The 18,209-nt window shown below is 42.1% G+C and overlaps 1 protein-coding gene across 4 annotated transcripts in view; it reads left to right on the top strand.

The window, feature by feature from the left end:
* Positions 1-17,800, top strand: part of ATCAY (ATCAY kinesin light chain interacting caytaxin) — a 118,932-nt gene extending 101,132 nt beyond the window's left edge. For all 4 annotated transcript variants that reach the window (XM_073594204.1, XM_073594187.1, XM_073594178.1 and 1 more), the window contains 3 exons: positions 4,453-4,518; positions 13,948-13,983; positions 14,662-17,800. In XM_073594204.1, the coding sequence (XP_073450305.1) occupies positions 4,453-4,518; positions 13,948-13,983; positions 14,662-14,695 (136 nt within the window). In that variant the 3' untranslated portion in view covers positions 14,696-17,800. The remainder of the gene's footprint in view (positions 1-4,452; positions 4,519-13,947; positions 13,984-14,661) is intronic.
* Positions 17,801-18,209: the final 409 nt, after the last annotated feature.

Below are 18,209 nucleotides of genomic sequence, written 5' to 3'. Positions count from 1 at the left end.
CTGCACTGACAAGGCTGCACTAACAAGGCTGCACTGACAAGGCTGCACTAACAAGGCTGCACTAACAAGGCTGCACTGGGGAAGGCTGCACTGACAAGGCTGCACTGACAAGGCTGCACTGGGGCAAGGCTGCACTGAGAAGGCTGCAATGATGGGCATTTAAATGTAAGTTTTATTCGCTTCAACTTCCCTCCTAAAAGTTTTTTTTCCTTAAAATTCCCTCCTAAACTTGGTGTGCGTGTTATACGCCGGTGCGTGTTATACGCCGATAAATACGGTAACTCACCGTGCCTCTTACTAAATACACTGGAATGTCTACTTTCCAAAAAGGGGACATTTGTACTTTCCTGGCTTGTTAGGGTCTCAAGAAATAAGATAGGCCTCAGTACATCAGATGTGATCATTTTTTTATGATTTGCACCATAGCTTGTAGACTCCATAAATTTCACACAGACCACATAATATCCACTAATTTGGGTTATTTTTTTAAGATATGTAGCAGTATAAATTGTGGCCAACATTTATGAAGAAAAGTTGCTAATTTGCAAAATTTTTTCACAAAAACGAGTAAAAATGAATTTTTTTTCAAAATGTTCAGTCTTTTTTCATTTATAGCGCAAAAAAAAAAAAACCCAGAGGTAATCAAATACCACCAAAAGAAAGCTCTATTTGTATGAAAAAAAGGACAAAAAAATCATTTGGGTACAGTGTTGCATGACTGAGTAATTGTCATTCAAAATGTGAGAGCACTGAAAGCTGAAAATTGGTCTGAGCAGGAGGGGGGTTTAAGTGCCCAGTAAGCAAGTGGTTAAATACATAGAATGTGATGTTAAAGGAGAAAACTTAGCTTAATATAGTCCTTCTGCAGGACCTGAATGATGGCAGAACAGGTCTCTGGAATAATGATCCCCAGAGCCTGGGGGGAAATGCCTGTTGAGAACTTGAGGTCCTGCAGACTTCTCCCCGTCGCCAAGTACCGCAAGGTGGCGACGAGCCTCTGCTCGGGAGAGATGGCTTGCCACATGCAGGTGTCCTGTTTTCGTAATATAAGGGGACAGCAAAGCCAACAAATGGGGAGGACTTTGAAATGGAATTTCCCCTTTTGGGTGAGGGTTTGCTTTAAAGCATATCTATGGTCAAGATAGAGAATACCTATAGTTACAGTGCCTTGCAAAAGTATTCACCCCCCTTGGCATTTTTCGTGTTTTGTTGCCTCACAACCTGGAATTACCATGGATTGTTTGAGGATTTGCCTCATTTAATTTACAGAACATGCCTACAACTTTGAAGATGTTTTTTTTTTATTGTGAAGCAAACAACAAATAGAACAAAGTAACAGAAAAAGTCAATGTGCGTAACTATTCACCCCCCTAAAGTCAATACTTTGTAGATCGACCTTTCGCGGCTATCACAGCTCCAAGTCGCTTTGGATAAGTCTCTATGAGCTTGCCACATCTTACCACTGAAATTTCAGCCATTACTTACTTCTTCTGGCCACTCTGCCATAAAGCCCAACTCTATGGAGCGTACGGCTTATTGTCGTCCTATGTACAGATACTCCAGTCTCTGCTGTGGAACTCTGCAGCTCCTCCAGGGTTGCCTTAGGTCTCTGTGCTGCCTCTCCTTGCCCGGTCCGTGAGTTTTGGTGTGCGGCCATCTCTTGGCAGGTTTGCTGCTGTGCCATGTTCTTTCCATTTGGTTATGATAGATTTGATGGTGCTCCTGGGGATCATAAAAGATTTGGATATTTTTTTATAACCTAACCCTGACTTGTACTTCTCAACAACATTGTCCCTTACTTTTTTGGAGAGTTCCTTGGTTTTCATGGCAGTGTTTGGTTAGTGGTGCCTCTTGCTTAGGTGTTGCAACCTCTGAGGCCTTTCTAAAAGGGGTGTATATGTAATTACAGATCATGTGACACTTAGATTGCACACAGGTGGACATAATTTCACTAATTATGTGACTTGTGAAGGTAATTGGTTGCACCAGAGCTTTTTATGGGCTTCATAACAAAGGGGGTGAATACATACGCACATGCCAATTATCAGTTTTTTTATTTCTGAAAATAGTTATAGTTGTATATATTTTTCTAATTTTACTTCATCAACTTAGACTATTGTGTTCTGATCCATCACATATAATTCAGATTAAAAAAAAATAATAAACTAAAGGCTGTAAGTAACAAAATAGGTAAAAAGCCAAGGGGGGTGAATACTTTTGCAAGGCACTGTATTTCCACAATGTATTTCAATTATTTTGAGGCTACTCCTGTTACTCTGAATAATCTTGAACTTTGTAAACTTACTCTGTGATGATCCCCACACATTTAATTCCTTGAATTCTGTGACACGTATTCACTATGCCATACTGGTATTCGCTACTGTATCACACATTTCGCAGAGTCTGAGAGGAGTTTCAGGAGGTGGAGTCAGTACAGAAATCACTGCTTGCAAGCAGCAAAGTACCATAGGATATGTAGTTCCTAGAAATGGAAAGTAAACAGCAGAGGAGAAGCTGAAATGCATGCAAGGAATCCAGGAAGTTTTGGAAAGAGTTGGCTAGCAGACAGGCAAAATGCCCAACATGAAACCTGAAAGATGGCAGCACTAATAAATATAAATGATATGTGCTAAAAATACTGCTAATATGCAAAAATTACTGGTGATTTACCCACATATTGTTCAACTACCTCCTGTCCGCCGTATTGTAAAATGACAACGATCGGGATCCTCTCTCGTTCCGGGGTGCCATCATATCATGTCACCCCAGTGTCACCGCAGGGGCGCGCAGCGCGGAGATTGCAGTCGTGCCATGTTCCTAGGACAGGGTGCAACCCCGATCTGGGTAAAGAGCCAATGACTCAGCTCTTTAACTATGTGAGCGGCTGTGTCCAATCACAGCCGATCACATGTAAACACGGAAGTGCTGGTTTTCGGCTCGCCTCGCTTCACACCCTGTCAGTGTGAGGCAAGGAGAGCCAATCAGCAGCATCTCCTTGTAGCAGACCTGAAGGGTCTGGTATGGATTTTGAGGGGGACGCCCACGTCATTTTTTTTTTTTTTTTTATTGTGGCGCGGGGTTCCCCTTAATATCCATACCAGACCTGAAGGGCCTGGTATGGAATTTAGGGGGACCCCCACGCATATTTTTTTTTTTTAATTTTGGTTCGGGGTTCCCCTGTGGGAAAATTCCATGCCACTTTTATCAATGAACTTTTATGTAGTAGTTTTAAATTACTTTTTTTTCTTTAGAAATGTAATTTTGCACTCGGACTGTTCTAAACACGGGAAACATGCACCACTTTACAGGCATACTATAGACACCCCCCAGGTACGAAATTTAATATTGTTTCACTTTAAGCATTATCAAAATCACTGCTCCTGAGAGGGGATATGATTTCAATATACAAATACCATACTGGTGACCCCACAAGAGGTATAAAACTTTTTCACAGAAGGGAGTTTAACAAGACTCATGGCCACTCATTAAAATTAGAAGAAAAGAGGTTTAACCTTAAACTACGTAGAGAGTTCTTTACTGTAAGAGCGGCAAGGATGTGGAATTCCCTTCCACAGGCGGTGGTCTCAGCGGGGAGCATCAATAGTTTCAAGAAACTATTAGATAAGCACCTGAATGACCGTAACATACAGTGATATACAATGTAATACTGACATATAATCACACACATGGGTTGGACTTGATGGACTTGTGTCTTTTTTCAACCTCACCTACTATGTAACTATGTAACAGTCCCACAGCAAAATTACATTTCTAAAGAAAAAAATGTCATTTAAACTTGCTCAAGGCTGTATTGTATTGCCGCCTCCCGGATTTTAAGGGGAACTCTACGCCAAGATTAAAAAAGAAAATTGGCATGGGGGTCCCCCCAAAAGGGATACCAGACCCTTATCCGAGCATGCAGCCTGGAGGACATACCAGGCCACATGCCCTCAACATGGGGAGGGTGCTTTGGGGTCCCCCAAGGGCCTCATCCCCACAACCCTTGCCTGGTGGTTGTGGGGCTCTGTGGGTGGGGGGCTTATCGGAATATCGAAGCCCCCTTAACAAGGAGTTCCCCTTAAAATACATAGCAGACCTGAAGGGCCTGGTATGGAATTTGCCATCTCACAGCTGCTTTATATACATACAAGTTTTCTGAGGAAGCGCAGGAGATTATTTTATTTTTTATATAATTCACAACATGAAAGATTGAGATTTTTTAGGTAAGTTTATATTGGATTGTCAAAAATAACTATTGTTTGTATTGCTATTATAAACGTTATACAATTAAATGGTATGCTGTGACCATAACGTTGATTTAAGTCACTTGTCCTCTAATTGATCAACATCAGCATTTACATTTCTTTCTACCTTTATTAATTAAATGAACTAACATCTTGACTCATTATATGTTAAAAAAATAAAAAATAAAATGTATCCTTTAAATTGTAGTGTTTACGTTGAAAAAGCATCAGGAGAAACAGAAAATTTCCCAATGTACCATGCAGCCACTACCAAGTATGTATCTTTGCTATGTGATATTTATATCTACCTGTGTTTTGGAAAATAGAATAAACTGATGTATTTTTAGTAACTTTCAAAATGAAGATGTATCTAAATGTATGATTTAAAAAAAAGTTCTATATAAATGTCATCATGTGCTGCAGATCACTCAGTTCTGTAACCTAAATGGTATGCAGGAATCATTCAAGATTTCATGGCAATTATGCATTAAACTAAGTTTTAATAAAGTTATATAAAATATACCCAGAATTCCCAATAGAGGGCATATTTGCAGGAACATTTCTAAGACGTGTTCCAGTCTGCCTGTCCAGAGAGTTTTCTAATCATTGAACTGGTCAAATGGTGATATTGGGACCTCTTATATTGGGTTTGGAAAAATGCTGCATGTGGAGCCAATGCCTCATACCGTGGTGTACACTACACCCATTATCGTCACAGAGCTATTTCGCTATTTTGATTAAGATGCCACATCATCATGGCATAATTGCCGCTGTTTAAAGTATTAAAGTATTACTGAAATAAAAACTAAGTACAGTATATTTTCAAATATGAGAAAATTATAATATGAAAGTATTAGAACCACTGTCAGATTGTTCTTGTCTGTATTTCTGCTGATGCAATTCGCCCTCTTTCTATGTCCTGATGATCATTGTCACAAGTACAGAAAATGATTAGAAACCCCATATTTTATATTTCAATATTTTTATTGGAAAAGAAACAAAGTCTGGTATGAACAGATGCATTAATGTAGCAAAGTCAATTCTCAGGTTGTCAACATAGCAATATAGAGACATAAGAGGTATGGCCATAATAGATATCCGTCATCTAACGTCACATCAGAAGGCAAAAGGCATAAAATATATCCGAGTACTAATGGAACTGAACAGTTACTTCCCAACTATGATCAAGAATATCACCATATATGGTGGATAATGGAGAGCCGGAGTAAGGGCATGATTTAGGGAAAAGGGAAAGGGTGGAGGAAAGTGATGGTTGGGAAGCCACAAAGAAATCCTGGTAGCGATCCCTAAGATTATCTCAGGGCTCACTACTGTGTGAGGTCCCATAAGCTATCAACTGTATCGTACATGTAAATACCAGAAAAGGAAGGAAGTAACAAGGAAAAGGAAGGAGAGGTAGAGGAAGAGGAAGAAGAAGAAAAAAAGAAAAAGGAAGCAGAGGGAGGAGAGGGTCATCCTGGAGTTCCCTACGGAATTGAGATATAGCCAGTCCATGGGTCCCATATCTTGTCAAATTTTTTGGAGTTATTACAAAGTATATGAGTGCGTTTATCATTACTCATGATCCAATTGAGTTTACTTTTACCATGATCAAGAGGAATTACCGACTATTTCCAATGCCTAGCAATTGTAATTCTTGCTGCCAGCAATATATAAGTAATCAATTTTAATGATTTTCTGGGTACTTCATCAGGCAGTTTGTGAAAGAGAGCAGCTTCTGGAGATCTGCAAATGTTTACCCCCATTAGTTTATGAAATTTAATATCCTAATCCAGACCCTAGTTACGAGGGGGCATTGCCACCAAATATGGTGCATCGTCCCCAACTGGCCGCACTGTCGGAAACAATTCGGCGAGGTAGAAGGATGCATTTTAGCTACCCTAGTCGGGACCAGGTACCAGGAGTGTTTTATAATTGGCCTCTATAAGGGTAGTATTGATGGAAATTTTAGATAGATTATAAGCGATGTCCTGCCATTCAGTCAGATCAAAAGTAAGGTTCAGGTCCCTTTGCCACTGGTCCATATAGGCAAGTTTTGAGTTTGGCTCAGTGAGAGAAGCATGTACCGCAGATACACGCCCCTGGCTTGGCATGATAGTTCAAATGTGAGCGTAAGGGGTCCCACCAGTAGATTAAGTTTACACCTGGTGAAGGATGCAATTTGGTTGTATCAGAATATTTCACTAGGAGGCATTCGCAACGTGTCTTTAAAATGTTGCAAAGTGTATATTTGATCTTCATTAAGAAGGTCGCCAATTCTTAATAACCCCTTATTATGCCAACATTGGAACAATCGTGGTGTCGGGCCAGGTGGAAACTCTGGGTTACAAAAAATGGGAGCTAGTGGTGCATGTGGGGATGATAAAGGGCTGCGGTGGCGTGTTCTGTCCCAGACTGTTAAAGAATGTGATAGAGCGGGGCATAATATAGGCTTGTGTAAACGACTAGGAAGCCACATTAACAATCCTATGGCAAATGGATGGCAAAAAGTGCCTCAATGGAGACCCAAAGGGGGACTGAGCCTTTAGCAGTGGTGTAAGCTAACTGGGCAATCTGGGCTGCTTGGAAATATGCCTGTAGGTTAGGAAGACCAAGCCCACCCATAGGTTTTGGTGTATAAAGTGTTGGTTTTTGCATCCGAGGCCTCTTGTTACCCCACACGAAGCGCAGGACTTCAGCTTGCAGACGTTGTAGGTCTCCCCTCGGGATTGCCACCGGTAAAGTTCTGAAGTAATAAAGGAGTCTGGGGAAGAACGTTATTTTGATTGAGTTGAGTCTGCCAAACCATGAAAGGGAATAATCTGCCCAGCAACGAAGCTCCTCCCTAAGTTTTTTTAAATAATGGGGGGGTAATTTGCCTTATAGATAGTTTCAATAGAATAAGTCAACTGAACCCCTAAGTATGGGAGGGAGAGTCAACTTAAAACTATAAGTATTTTGAAGTGTCTGTATAATAGCAGGGGGTAGTGAAACATTAAATGCTATTGTTTTTTGAGAATTTAGAGACAGGCCAGAGAGTTGTGAGAAATGGTCTAATAAGGATAGCAAATTAGGTAAAGTCACTTGAGGGTTAGTGATGTACATAAGGACATTGGCGGAGCCAGCGAGCGGCATGTGAGGGGCTCAGGAATGGAGCTCCGTATGCAGACAGTAGATCCTGCTGTAATCCTGGGCAATAGCCACCTACTTTCTCCACAGGATTGCTGGGGATGTGTACAGGGACCCCCCGGGAACCTCCGGGGATGGTGAAATACGGCCCCTCCTGGCCAAAATCGACCGGAGAATGGCTGGCGAAGTATGCCTGGGGCTCCCAAAATGGCGCCGGAACACAGGAGGAGGACGAATAGCCGCCACTCCACAGATCCGAGGATATCCCGCAGCAGGCGTCCCCTCCACTGGACAGGGTGAGTCCTAAACCCCAGAGGGCTGATGTGCTGAGGAGGGGGAGATCCCTGGACAGGCTGAGAGACTGCAGGGCCAGAGCTGACAGGGCAGTGGAGGGGGAAGATGAGCCATCCCTGACCCAGATCATGGCTGCCATACAGGGATGCCAGAATACATTGATTGATCACTTTGGGGAGCTGTAGGTGGAATTTTCCTTCATGAAACATGACATGCAGAAACTAAGGGAGAAAGCACAGCTCACTGATCGCCGCATCACTTCCCTGGAAGATACAATCAGGCCTTTAGACAAAGGCGCACAGGTGACTAAGAAGACACTGTCTAAACATACTTTAAAGATGGCCGACATGGAAGATCGTATGAGAAGGAACAATATTAGGCTGGTGGGGTTCCTGGAGGGGGTGGAGGGGAGGCATCCTGAACAGTTCCTTGAGAAATGGCTGATGGAACATATGCCTCCTAACACCTTTACAAGCATGTTTGCCATTGAAAGGGCACAGGACGGCACCTCCGAAGGGAGCCCCCCAGATCCATGATAGCGAAAGTACTGCACTTCCGAGATCGAGAAAATATCCTGAGAGGAGCCCGGACGGGCCCTGAACTAACGATCGACGGATATCGCATATCGATATACCCCGACTTCTCTGCAGCTACCCAGAAGCAGAGGGCCTCTTTTCAACCCATAAAGAAGAGATTGAGAGACCTCAGCCTGATCTACAGTATGCTTTATCCTTCCAAGCTGCGGGTAGTGGATAATGGGAAAACATATTTTTTCACTAACCCTACTGAAGCCTCGGAGTGGTTGGACACTCGTGGCCGCCAGCGGAACAGGGTTTCTCCCTGCCCGCCATGATTCAGTTATATGGAGAAAGCACAGTGTGGGGGAAAGTGTGATGTCAGCAAAGTTCTTTTTGATTTTTTTTTTTTGCTGGTTTCTTGGTGATATACTGGTTCCTCATAAAGGACACTTTCCTTATACCCGGAGGGGGGTGTTTTGTTTTATTTTCCTTATGTTTCTGTGCTGGAAATTAGAGGCGTCCTCTGGCAGAGTATGGTTCTGGACTATGTGCCCAAACCTATATGGACATACAAGCTTGACGATCCTTCCATGGGACAAACAAACAGAGGGGAAAACAGTTTTTCCTTTTTTCCCTCCTTTTATTTTTTTGCTGATATCGGGACTGCTTATGTCATTTGCCAATATTATATGCTAAGTCTGCAGAATGCTCTAGGCACTACAATTTACCTAGTGTTGAACCTTTTTTATTTTTTGAAACTGACAGGGAGAGAGAAAAAAGAGAGAAAGGCAAATAATTTTTTTTCTCCCTGTTTCTTCCATTTCTGTTTATTAACAGGAGAACGGTTGTTAAATATACGGTAAGAGACGGCCACCTTTTAGTGACCAGTCTCATGTGACAGTTCTAAGTCGCACCTCTGTTACCTATTTGAACTCAGGTTATGGGAACAAAGTGCCTGGCAAGTTGGGGCTGGGTGCGGGGAGGGGGGTGGGGGAAGTTGGGGTGTTTTTTGTGGCAAGAGTTATATGTTTGCATATTGCTGAGATTGTCTTCATTCTGTGTTTTTAGGTCTTGCCCAAGGCCAAGAGTGCTATGTTTTGTGTGTGGGGGGAGGAGCCTGGAGCCCCAATTCTATAGCTAGCCATACCCAAGGGAGGAGAGAACATCTCCACTCCCTTATTTTCTTTTCTTTATATCTGTCATGGAGGTAAATCTTAAGGTTTTGGCCTGGAATGTCAGAGGCCTAAACACTAAATTTAAACGCTCTCTGATATTTGATTATATTAAAAAGTACAAGCCCCACCTAATACTGTTCCAGGTGACCCATCTCCAGGGCTCCAGGCTTCTTTCCTTAAAACGGGCTCACATTGCTGGGGCTTACCATGCCAGTTACTCCTCATATGCGGGGGGTCTCCACTTTGGTCACCAAGGCCATGCCCATATCCATTCAAGCGGTGCGAACTGACATTAAAGGGAGATATGTTATACTGGTTTTACAGGTGATGAATAAGTTACTAACATTTGTGAATGTGTACGTTCCTCCTCCCTTTGCGCTAACTCATTTGGATGACATGAAGGACACATATGAGGTAGCGGAGGGGAGGGTTTTCATTTTGGGGGATTTCAACTCTGTCTCTGATTCAGTTTTGGACAGGTTGGGGGGGACAAATGGCACCCCAGCCCCCCTGGCGGGGTGGATGTCTATTCATGGCTTTAGAGATGTCTGGAGTTTTCATCATCCTGATGTTAGGGAATATTCCTGCTATTTGAAAACGCACAAGACACTCTCCAGATTAGACACTATCCTGACTGAGGGGAGGGGATGACATTGGTTAAGAAGGTGTCTTACCTACCCAGAGCACTGTCTGACCACTCTCCTATATTGTTGGAACTTAATCTGGGACCAAAACCTGGGTTGCGCCTCTGGAAGATGGAGGCTAGCTGGCTTCAAGAGGAGTATGTAAAAATCAAGTGTACAGAGGCTATTAAACATTACTTGGCCGACAATGGCAGCTCTGGGTCTTCTCTTCTTCAATGGGAGGCCTTTAAAGCCACGCTGAGGGGGGGGGGTGCTTATAGCAAAAGTAAATGGGTTCAAGAAACAGTTAGCTTCCACAATGCAACATAAGGAAACAGATGTAACCCTGGCGGAGGCCGAATATATCAGGGACCCCACTGAAGCGAGGTTGCTAGCATTGCGGATGAGAACCAGAGAGTACAAGACAGCACTAACTGACCGTACCACGAAGCTTAGCTTGGCCCAACGCAGGTGTATATTTGAATTTGGCGACAAGAATGGCAGATTACTGGCATACTTGGTGTGGCCGGAATATGTTCTGGTGCATATTAAATCGGTCTATGACGACTGCAAGCTGGAAGTCTGCGACTCGGCTGATATTTAAAAAAATTTTTGTTCAATTTTATAAAGATCTGTATAAGTCTTGTGCTCCTCTGGGGACAGAAGCGATGGGAACATACATAGGCGACATTGATCTCCCTAGGTTGACTGACAATGACAGTGCTGCTCTGGAGGTTGGCATTACGGTAGAGGAGGTGGAGGAGGCGATTGCCTCCTTTCCCCCTAGAAAATCCCCTGGATTAAATGGCCTCCCATCGGAGTGGTACTGCACTTTTCGATATGGACTGGCTTCCCATTTGCTTAGAGTGTTCAATACGGCTAGATCGGATGGTGGGTTACCTCCCTCTATGATTGAAGCCTTGGTTGTTCTGATCCCTAAAAGGGGGAAGGATCCCCGAGAGTGTGACTCTTACCGTCCGATCTCGTTGATGAACATTGATACAAAAATATTGGCCAAAATAATTGCAGGTAGGCTACAGTCAGTCATCCCAAAACTGGTAAATGCGGATCAAACAGGATTTATCCAGGGTAGATGCACTCAAATGAATATCAGGAGGCTTTTTGTGAATCTCCAGGCTGTTCACGACAACTCCGGAACTAGAATAGTGGCCTCCTTGGATACAAAAAAGACCTTTGACTCAGTAGAGTGGCCATATTTGTTTCACTTATTGGAGTCTTATGGATTTGGCCCTGTTTTCATTTTCTGGGTACGGCTTTTGTATACAGATCCACTGATCAGAATAAGGTTTAATGGTATTATCTCAGACCCCTTCCCTATAGTTAGGGGCACCAGGCAGGGGTGTCCACTTTCACCCCTCCTGTTTGCCCTGGCCATAGAGCCCTTAGCAGTCCAACTAAGGTCCAGTCAAAAATTGACTGGTTTGAGGATAGGGGAATTCGAAGAGCGGGTGTCACTCTATGCAGATGACATGTTGTTATATCTGCAGGATCCAGGGCCCTCGCTCTTGGAAGCTTTCCGATTGATTCAGGAGTTTGGAGATTACTCTGGATTCCGTATAAATTGGAAAAAGTCCTCCCTTTTTCCCATTAACAAAGTGGTGAGAGTCCCACCGGAGTGCCCCATTCCGTTATCCACCTCTTTCAGGTATTTGAGAATTGAGATTCAGCTTCCCATTTCTAAGTTCCTGGAGACCAATTTTTCACCGATTGTGGGAAATTTTCGAGAGAAGGTTTAAAGATGGCAGAACTTACCGATCATCTTTATGGGATGGATAAATCTGTTTAAGATGATTTTCCTCCCTAAGTTTTTCTATATCCTCTCAAACTCCCCAGTTTTTGTGACATTACGGGTCTTCAGGCACATTGATTCCATTATTGTAGGATTTTTGTGGGGCTCCAAAGCTCCCAGGGTGTCTTTGGCGATATTGAAATGACCAGTTACAATGGGAGGGATGGCCCTTTCAGATTTGCGCTCCTATTTTTTGGCCTCACAGCTCTCTTTTCTGCACTGGAGGATGTCTCCACAGACACCTAATGCCACTACCTTGTTGGAGGCAGCAATTTCCACTTCACAGGAAACCCTCCAGAACATACTCTATAGGAAAGGGATCCTGGGGAGAAAGGTGGGTTCGGTCATGTCACTACCTGGGAAGGTGTTTCATTTGTGCTCTCAACGGCGGGGGGACGGACCCTTGTGGCTATCTCCAAACAGTCCTCTATGGTGCAACCGATTCTTGGGGGAGTTTATGAAACTCTCTGGTCCAGTGACCTGGGCAAAATATGGCATTAAATATTTACATCACATTTGTAGGGATGGCCGTCTGTGCACATTTGCCCAGTTGAGGGAACAGTTTGGAGTGCCCAAGACTTGGCTCTTCCGATATGCACAACTACGACATGCAGCGAATACCCAGTTTGGTGGGCCTGAGATTCGGGTACAGAATACTGATCTAGAAAAGGTTTTGATTGACCCGGATACGTCCAAGCAGGTTTCTAGATACTATGGGGCGGTGGGCCCGGGGATAGTGACCTTAACTTCAAGGGCCAGGGCGAGATGGGAGATGATTGTCCCAGAGTTGTCGGAGGAACTGTGGCAGTAGGTATTGGACACATACTTGGTGTCTGTTATCTCCTCTACGGATAGAATGATCCAGTATCGATATCTGCACCAGCAGTATTATACACCGGCTAGACTGCATCGAATGCATAGGAGGGATTTTGCTACTTGCCATGTGGGAAGGAGGAGGGCACCTTTGTACATATGGTGTGGGAGTGCATGAAGGTAAGACCGTTATGGTCTCAGGTTACTGAATTTATATCGGATATGTTTGCTCTACCAAATATTTGCTCTCTCATATGTTGTTTACTTGGGATTTTCGATCAGGAAGAGATGAATGCACACATTAAACTGTTCCTTCAGATCCTGTGCTTTGGAGTGAAAAAACTCATTGCTAGACAATGGATACATGCTGAACAACTGACGCTGGGGATGTGGATTAAAACAATAAATGCAGATGTGATGATGTTATAAAATGACTTATGAAGCTAGGGGGGCTCCCAAGAAGTTTAGGAAGGTTTGGTTCCAGTGGGTGGACTCTGAGAGTACATTGGATGAGGAGGGGTCCTAGCTCATTAGATAAGTAAGACCTATTGCTATTGCCAACACATGGCGGATGGGTATTGATTGGTCTGCTCCTTTTGCTACAGACAGGCTAGGTCTTATTGTATCCTGATTAGACAGAACACCGAATGTTGACATTCCCGGGGGGGGGGGGGGTCCTTTCTTTTTTTTCTTTACCCTTGTTCTGAATTCCTTGTCTGGTTTGAGTAAATTTATTAAAATAAAAATAAAATAAAATAAATAAATAAATAAAAAATGCACATATATACTGCAACATAGGGTAGGCTCGGGGACTGGAACACCATATCCTGGTTACAGAGATAATTGCACTATTACTGCTGTGTTTCTGGTGATGTGAATGTTGATGTAATACCTATCCGATGTATTGTATATATAATCCTTATGTGCACAATAAAAACACTTTAAAAAAAAAAAAAGGACATCATCAGCAAATAAAGCACATTTATGTTCCTGTTGTCCACAGTGAATACCGTGAATGTTAGGGTGGGAGTGAATCGCCATGGCCAGGGGTTCTATTGCCAACGTGAAGAGCAAAGGAGAGAGTGGGCAGCCCTGTCTTGTGCCACGCTTAAGAGGGAATAGTGATGATTTGTGACCTCATCTTGCCCTCCTTTTTACAGTTAACAGTTTTTGCTCTCTGACAATCAGATTTACAATGTTTTATGCACTTCATATTTTACTGCAAATGATGCCAATAGGAATGTGACAGACAAAATGCAAGTCCATTCTTTATGCTACATTCCTGATACACCATTTAAAGCTTTGGCTGATTTTAAGCTTTTATTTTTTATTGCGTTCCAGGGCAGAAGAAAGGGAGGAAAAGGTTGAAACAACAAGGTATTGACATCATTTACAATATTAAAGAATACGTTTTATGTTCCATGTGCACATGGATTGTTTGCAGTAGATAATATTACATTTAGATTGACACGATTAGTACAGTTTGTTTTGCTTCATTGTAAACCCTTGCATATACCCACTGAAGGGACTAGCTTCAGATGATACACAGAGACGAAAACAACATAAGTTGTACCTGTTTATCTGTAGCCTCCTCTCCCCTACAGACTTCTAAATCACACAGATAAAAGTATTTTTCTCAGCTCCAGGAGGCAGGACAGGGATCTGATGTGATGTCACAGAATAGTGACACTGCACAGAATAGTGAGGCGAGCTTTGTGTAATCTGAGACCTGAGTTGAGGGAGAGGACACACCCTCATCTTCTGTACTACAAAGTCTCTTAGGGAAACATACACATCTGAGGCTGTCAATCACCTGCTGTGTGATGGGGGGAGGCAGGCAATCTCTTGAGATTGTCTGGTGTCAACATAACCAAATAAAGGTGACTTATGCAGATAGCAGAGGAAGGAGACAGCAGAGAGAAATTACATCCAGTGCTTTATATTGATGCAAGTACACACTATAGAAGAATGTGCTTTATGTATTTTTCATTTCAGAGATTTACAACTACTTTAATGTTAAAGCTGAAGATTAATTTAACTATTTTTCTGTTCCAGCTTTCCACAATCTGATGATCCAGTTTGTAAATGAATCCTTCCATAGACTTCAATACAACTTCTCAGCATGAAATAAATCTTTGTAAAAGATTCCTGCTGCATCTTCCAGTATGAACCTCCATTTTAAAGGCAACACTGAGCCTTAACTCTCCTTTTTGTCCAAGATCTTCCTTTGGTGCACTGTTTGTTCTGTGAATAATTTGCTCCCATCATACAATTACATCATAATTTCTCTCTTTATGGGTAAAAAGGAAAAGCTTTTCAATGGGTGCTTATTTACAACAATATGTGTAATTTAAAATTCTATGTGAGAGAAATGCTAGCCATCTGCATCTATACATGCAGGCACGATCAGACTGGTAGAGGATCTTTCTTGTAAAAGACACTTTCAAATACATACCCAAGCTATTGAAAAAGCTAGAGAAGGAGAAAGAGAATAACATTGTTGTTATTTATATTACCATTAGAACTACTGAAGAGAGAAAAAATGATTATTAAAAACATTTCAATTATCATGAATAATTTCAGAATGAAAACATAACCCAGGGCTTTCAGTTACTTCAAAGTTTAAATTATCTTAATTATCACAATCCCAATAGGAGAACAGCCTGAGGGGAGGATGGTCTATCTTGAACTAAAGACAGGTAAATAAACAACCCTACAATGGAAAGAAGTAGTGTGAGCAGAGCAAACAGGAGTGAAAAGAAAAGCAGACTTCATACTGTACACCAAGCTGCAACACTAAAGGGCAACTTTGAGCAATGCTAGCCACAAAAAAACTTAATTATGGCTTAATGCATGGTTTGGGTAACTTAAAACTGCTTACAGCAATACTGGACGATGAGATACAAGATTCAGCATAATATCTACCAAATGCAGGATATGCAAGATTTAGGATTCAGAATACCAATGCAAGCTATAAAACACCAGGAAACAGAATTCAAGATGCAAAATGCCGTGATAAAGGGTACTGCATACAAAATACATAGGCACATAAATAAGAGAGAGAATGGCTAATTAGGCATGTAGTGGGTTGCAGGGAGACACATGTTGGTAAGCAGCAAAAGCAGGTTCTTAAAAACCACATTGCCAGCAGCAAATGACAAAATGAAATTGCAAGCTGTTTATCAGCAATGATAAATATGATGTAAGAATAAAAGGGCAATACAGCTAAAATATGCAGTATATCATAGAGTGCAATTTTCCTTTATAAAAGTTGGGTTTAGGATTACATTACGGCATTTGAGGCCAGGATAATACATTAAACACAGAACATTTAAAAATAAATGCAGTACAATAAAAAAATAGTAAGGGATCAGTCTACCCAACACTAACATCTTGATTTTGATGGAAGCTGGCGCACTATAATAGACTCCACAACCTACCGCAGCATGAAAATATCTGTCCTGCCCTATAAGTTGCTGTTGTGTCACCTGGATCCTTGCAAGAATAAATGTATTCCTATGAAAGAGCCAGTAGAGGGTAAGTTACAGGTTCTGGAGGGATTAGGAAGCTGGTGTGTGTGGTTGAAACAACTGAATTCCCACCATAAAACTAAGACATTAGCAGGGACGTGCAGTCAGGGGAGGCAGGTGAGGCAGGGCCATGAACATTAGAAAAAAAAAATAAAAAAAAAAAAAATCGAGCTTCGAGGGAAGTAGCTCTGCGACCTGGGGTCACAGAGACTCCAAATTTAGGGGCCCTATGACCTATGGTTCCAGAAATATGGGGCTCCTTGTGCAGCCTGTCAGAAGCTAAATACAGAGCGGCCACTTTAACCGGTTCAATACAGGGCATTTTCACCCCCTTCCTTCCCAGACCAATTTTTAGTTTTCAGTGCTGTCGCATTTTAAACGACAATTGCGCGGTCGTGAGACGTTGTACCCAAACAAAATTGACGTCCTTTTTTCCCCCACAAATAGAGCTTTCTTTTGGTGGTATTTGATCACCTCTGCGGTTTTTATTTTTTGCGCTATAAACAAAAGAATAGCGACAATTTTGAAAAAAACACAATATTTTTTACTTTTTGCTATAATAAATATCCCAATTTTTAAAAAAAAAAACACATTTTTTCCTCAGTTTCGGCCGATACATATTCTTCTACATATTTTTGTTAAAAAAATCGCAATAAACGTATATTGATTGGTTTGCGCAAAAGTTATAGCGTCTACAAAATATGGGATAGATTTATGGCATTTTTAAAAAAAAAAATATTTATTTATTTTTTTTTTACTAGTAATAGCGGCGATCGCAATTTTTTTTCGTGACTGCGACATTATGGCGGACACATCGGACACTTTTGACACATTTTTGGGACCATTCACATTTATACAGCGATCAATGCTATAAAATTGCATTGATTACTGTGTAAATGTGACAGGCAGTGAAGGGGTTAACCACTAGGGGGCGGGGAGGGGTTAAATGTGTTTCCTAGGGAATGCTTCTAACTGTAGGGGGAGGGGACGCACAAGGGGAGGAGACCGATCAGTGTTCCTCCGTTCTGGGAACAAAGATCGCTCTCCTCTGAGCTGACAGGACGTGGATCTCTGTGTTTACACACAGAGATCCACGGTCCGGCCCGGTTAACGGGCAATCGCGGGTGCCCGGCGGACATCGCGGCCGCCAGGCACACACACCGGGACCCGAGCAACGCGGCGGGCGCAAGCGCTGCTCGGGTCCGGCCAGGAATCCCAGGACGTCATATGACGTCCACCCAGGATGGGAGATCCCATCCCAGGACGTCATATGTACATACGTGGGTATTGAAGTGGTTAAATACAAGCTGACACACTCTGTTTGCAGCCGACTGAGAGGATGAGCTCACAGTGCCTCTCACATCTTGTCAGAGGCACTGAGCTCAATGAACAGCTTGGAGTCTTGGACCAATGGTAAAGTACCATTGGTCCCAGCTGTCCAATAAAAATGCTGTAGTGAAGGCACACCTCTCACTGCAATGTCATAGAAGGGGCATGTGTCTAAAAGACAGATGCTCCCTTCCAGCCCAGCCCTATTAACTACAAGGAAAAAACATGTGTTTATGGGTATAAGATTTACCCACAATCCCATGTTTTTCTCACATAATTAAGAGGGAGAAACTGATTCTGTTGAAAAGGTACTGTTATATTCAAGCTAAATCATATATTTATGTGCTATATGTTATAACATAATAATTGATTATTTATCTATTTACTGTGAAATTATTGGTTGGAAGTTATGACTTCAAACTTCAGTAATTTGTCCGTTAAGCCAACTGCTTGAGTACAGATTTTGAAAATATAGTAAATTACCTTAAAAACAATATATAATAATTATTTGTATATTACTTACTTATGGCAATTAACCCCTTGCCACCAAGGCCAATTCTGACACTTCTCTCCTACATATAAAAATCATAATTTTTTTTCCTAGAAAATTACTCAGAACCCCCAAACATTATAAAAACAGTGGGGACGGAAAGTATTCAGACCCCCTTAAATTTTTCACTCTTTGTTATATTGCAGCCATTTGCTAAAATCATTTAAGTTCATTTTTTTCCTCATTAATGTACA

Source organism: Aquarana catesbeiana, linkage group LG01 (assembly GCF_042186555.1).
Source record: "Aquarana catesbeiana isolate 2022-GZ linkage group LG01, ASM4218655v1, whole genome shotgun sequence".
NCBI classification, from domain to species: Eukaryota; Metazoa; Chordata; class Amphibia; order Anura; family Ranidae; genus Aquarana; species Aquarana catesbeiana.
Note: the sequence above shows the minus strand (reverse complement) of the source record. Positions and strands in the feature narration are given on the sequence as shown.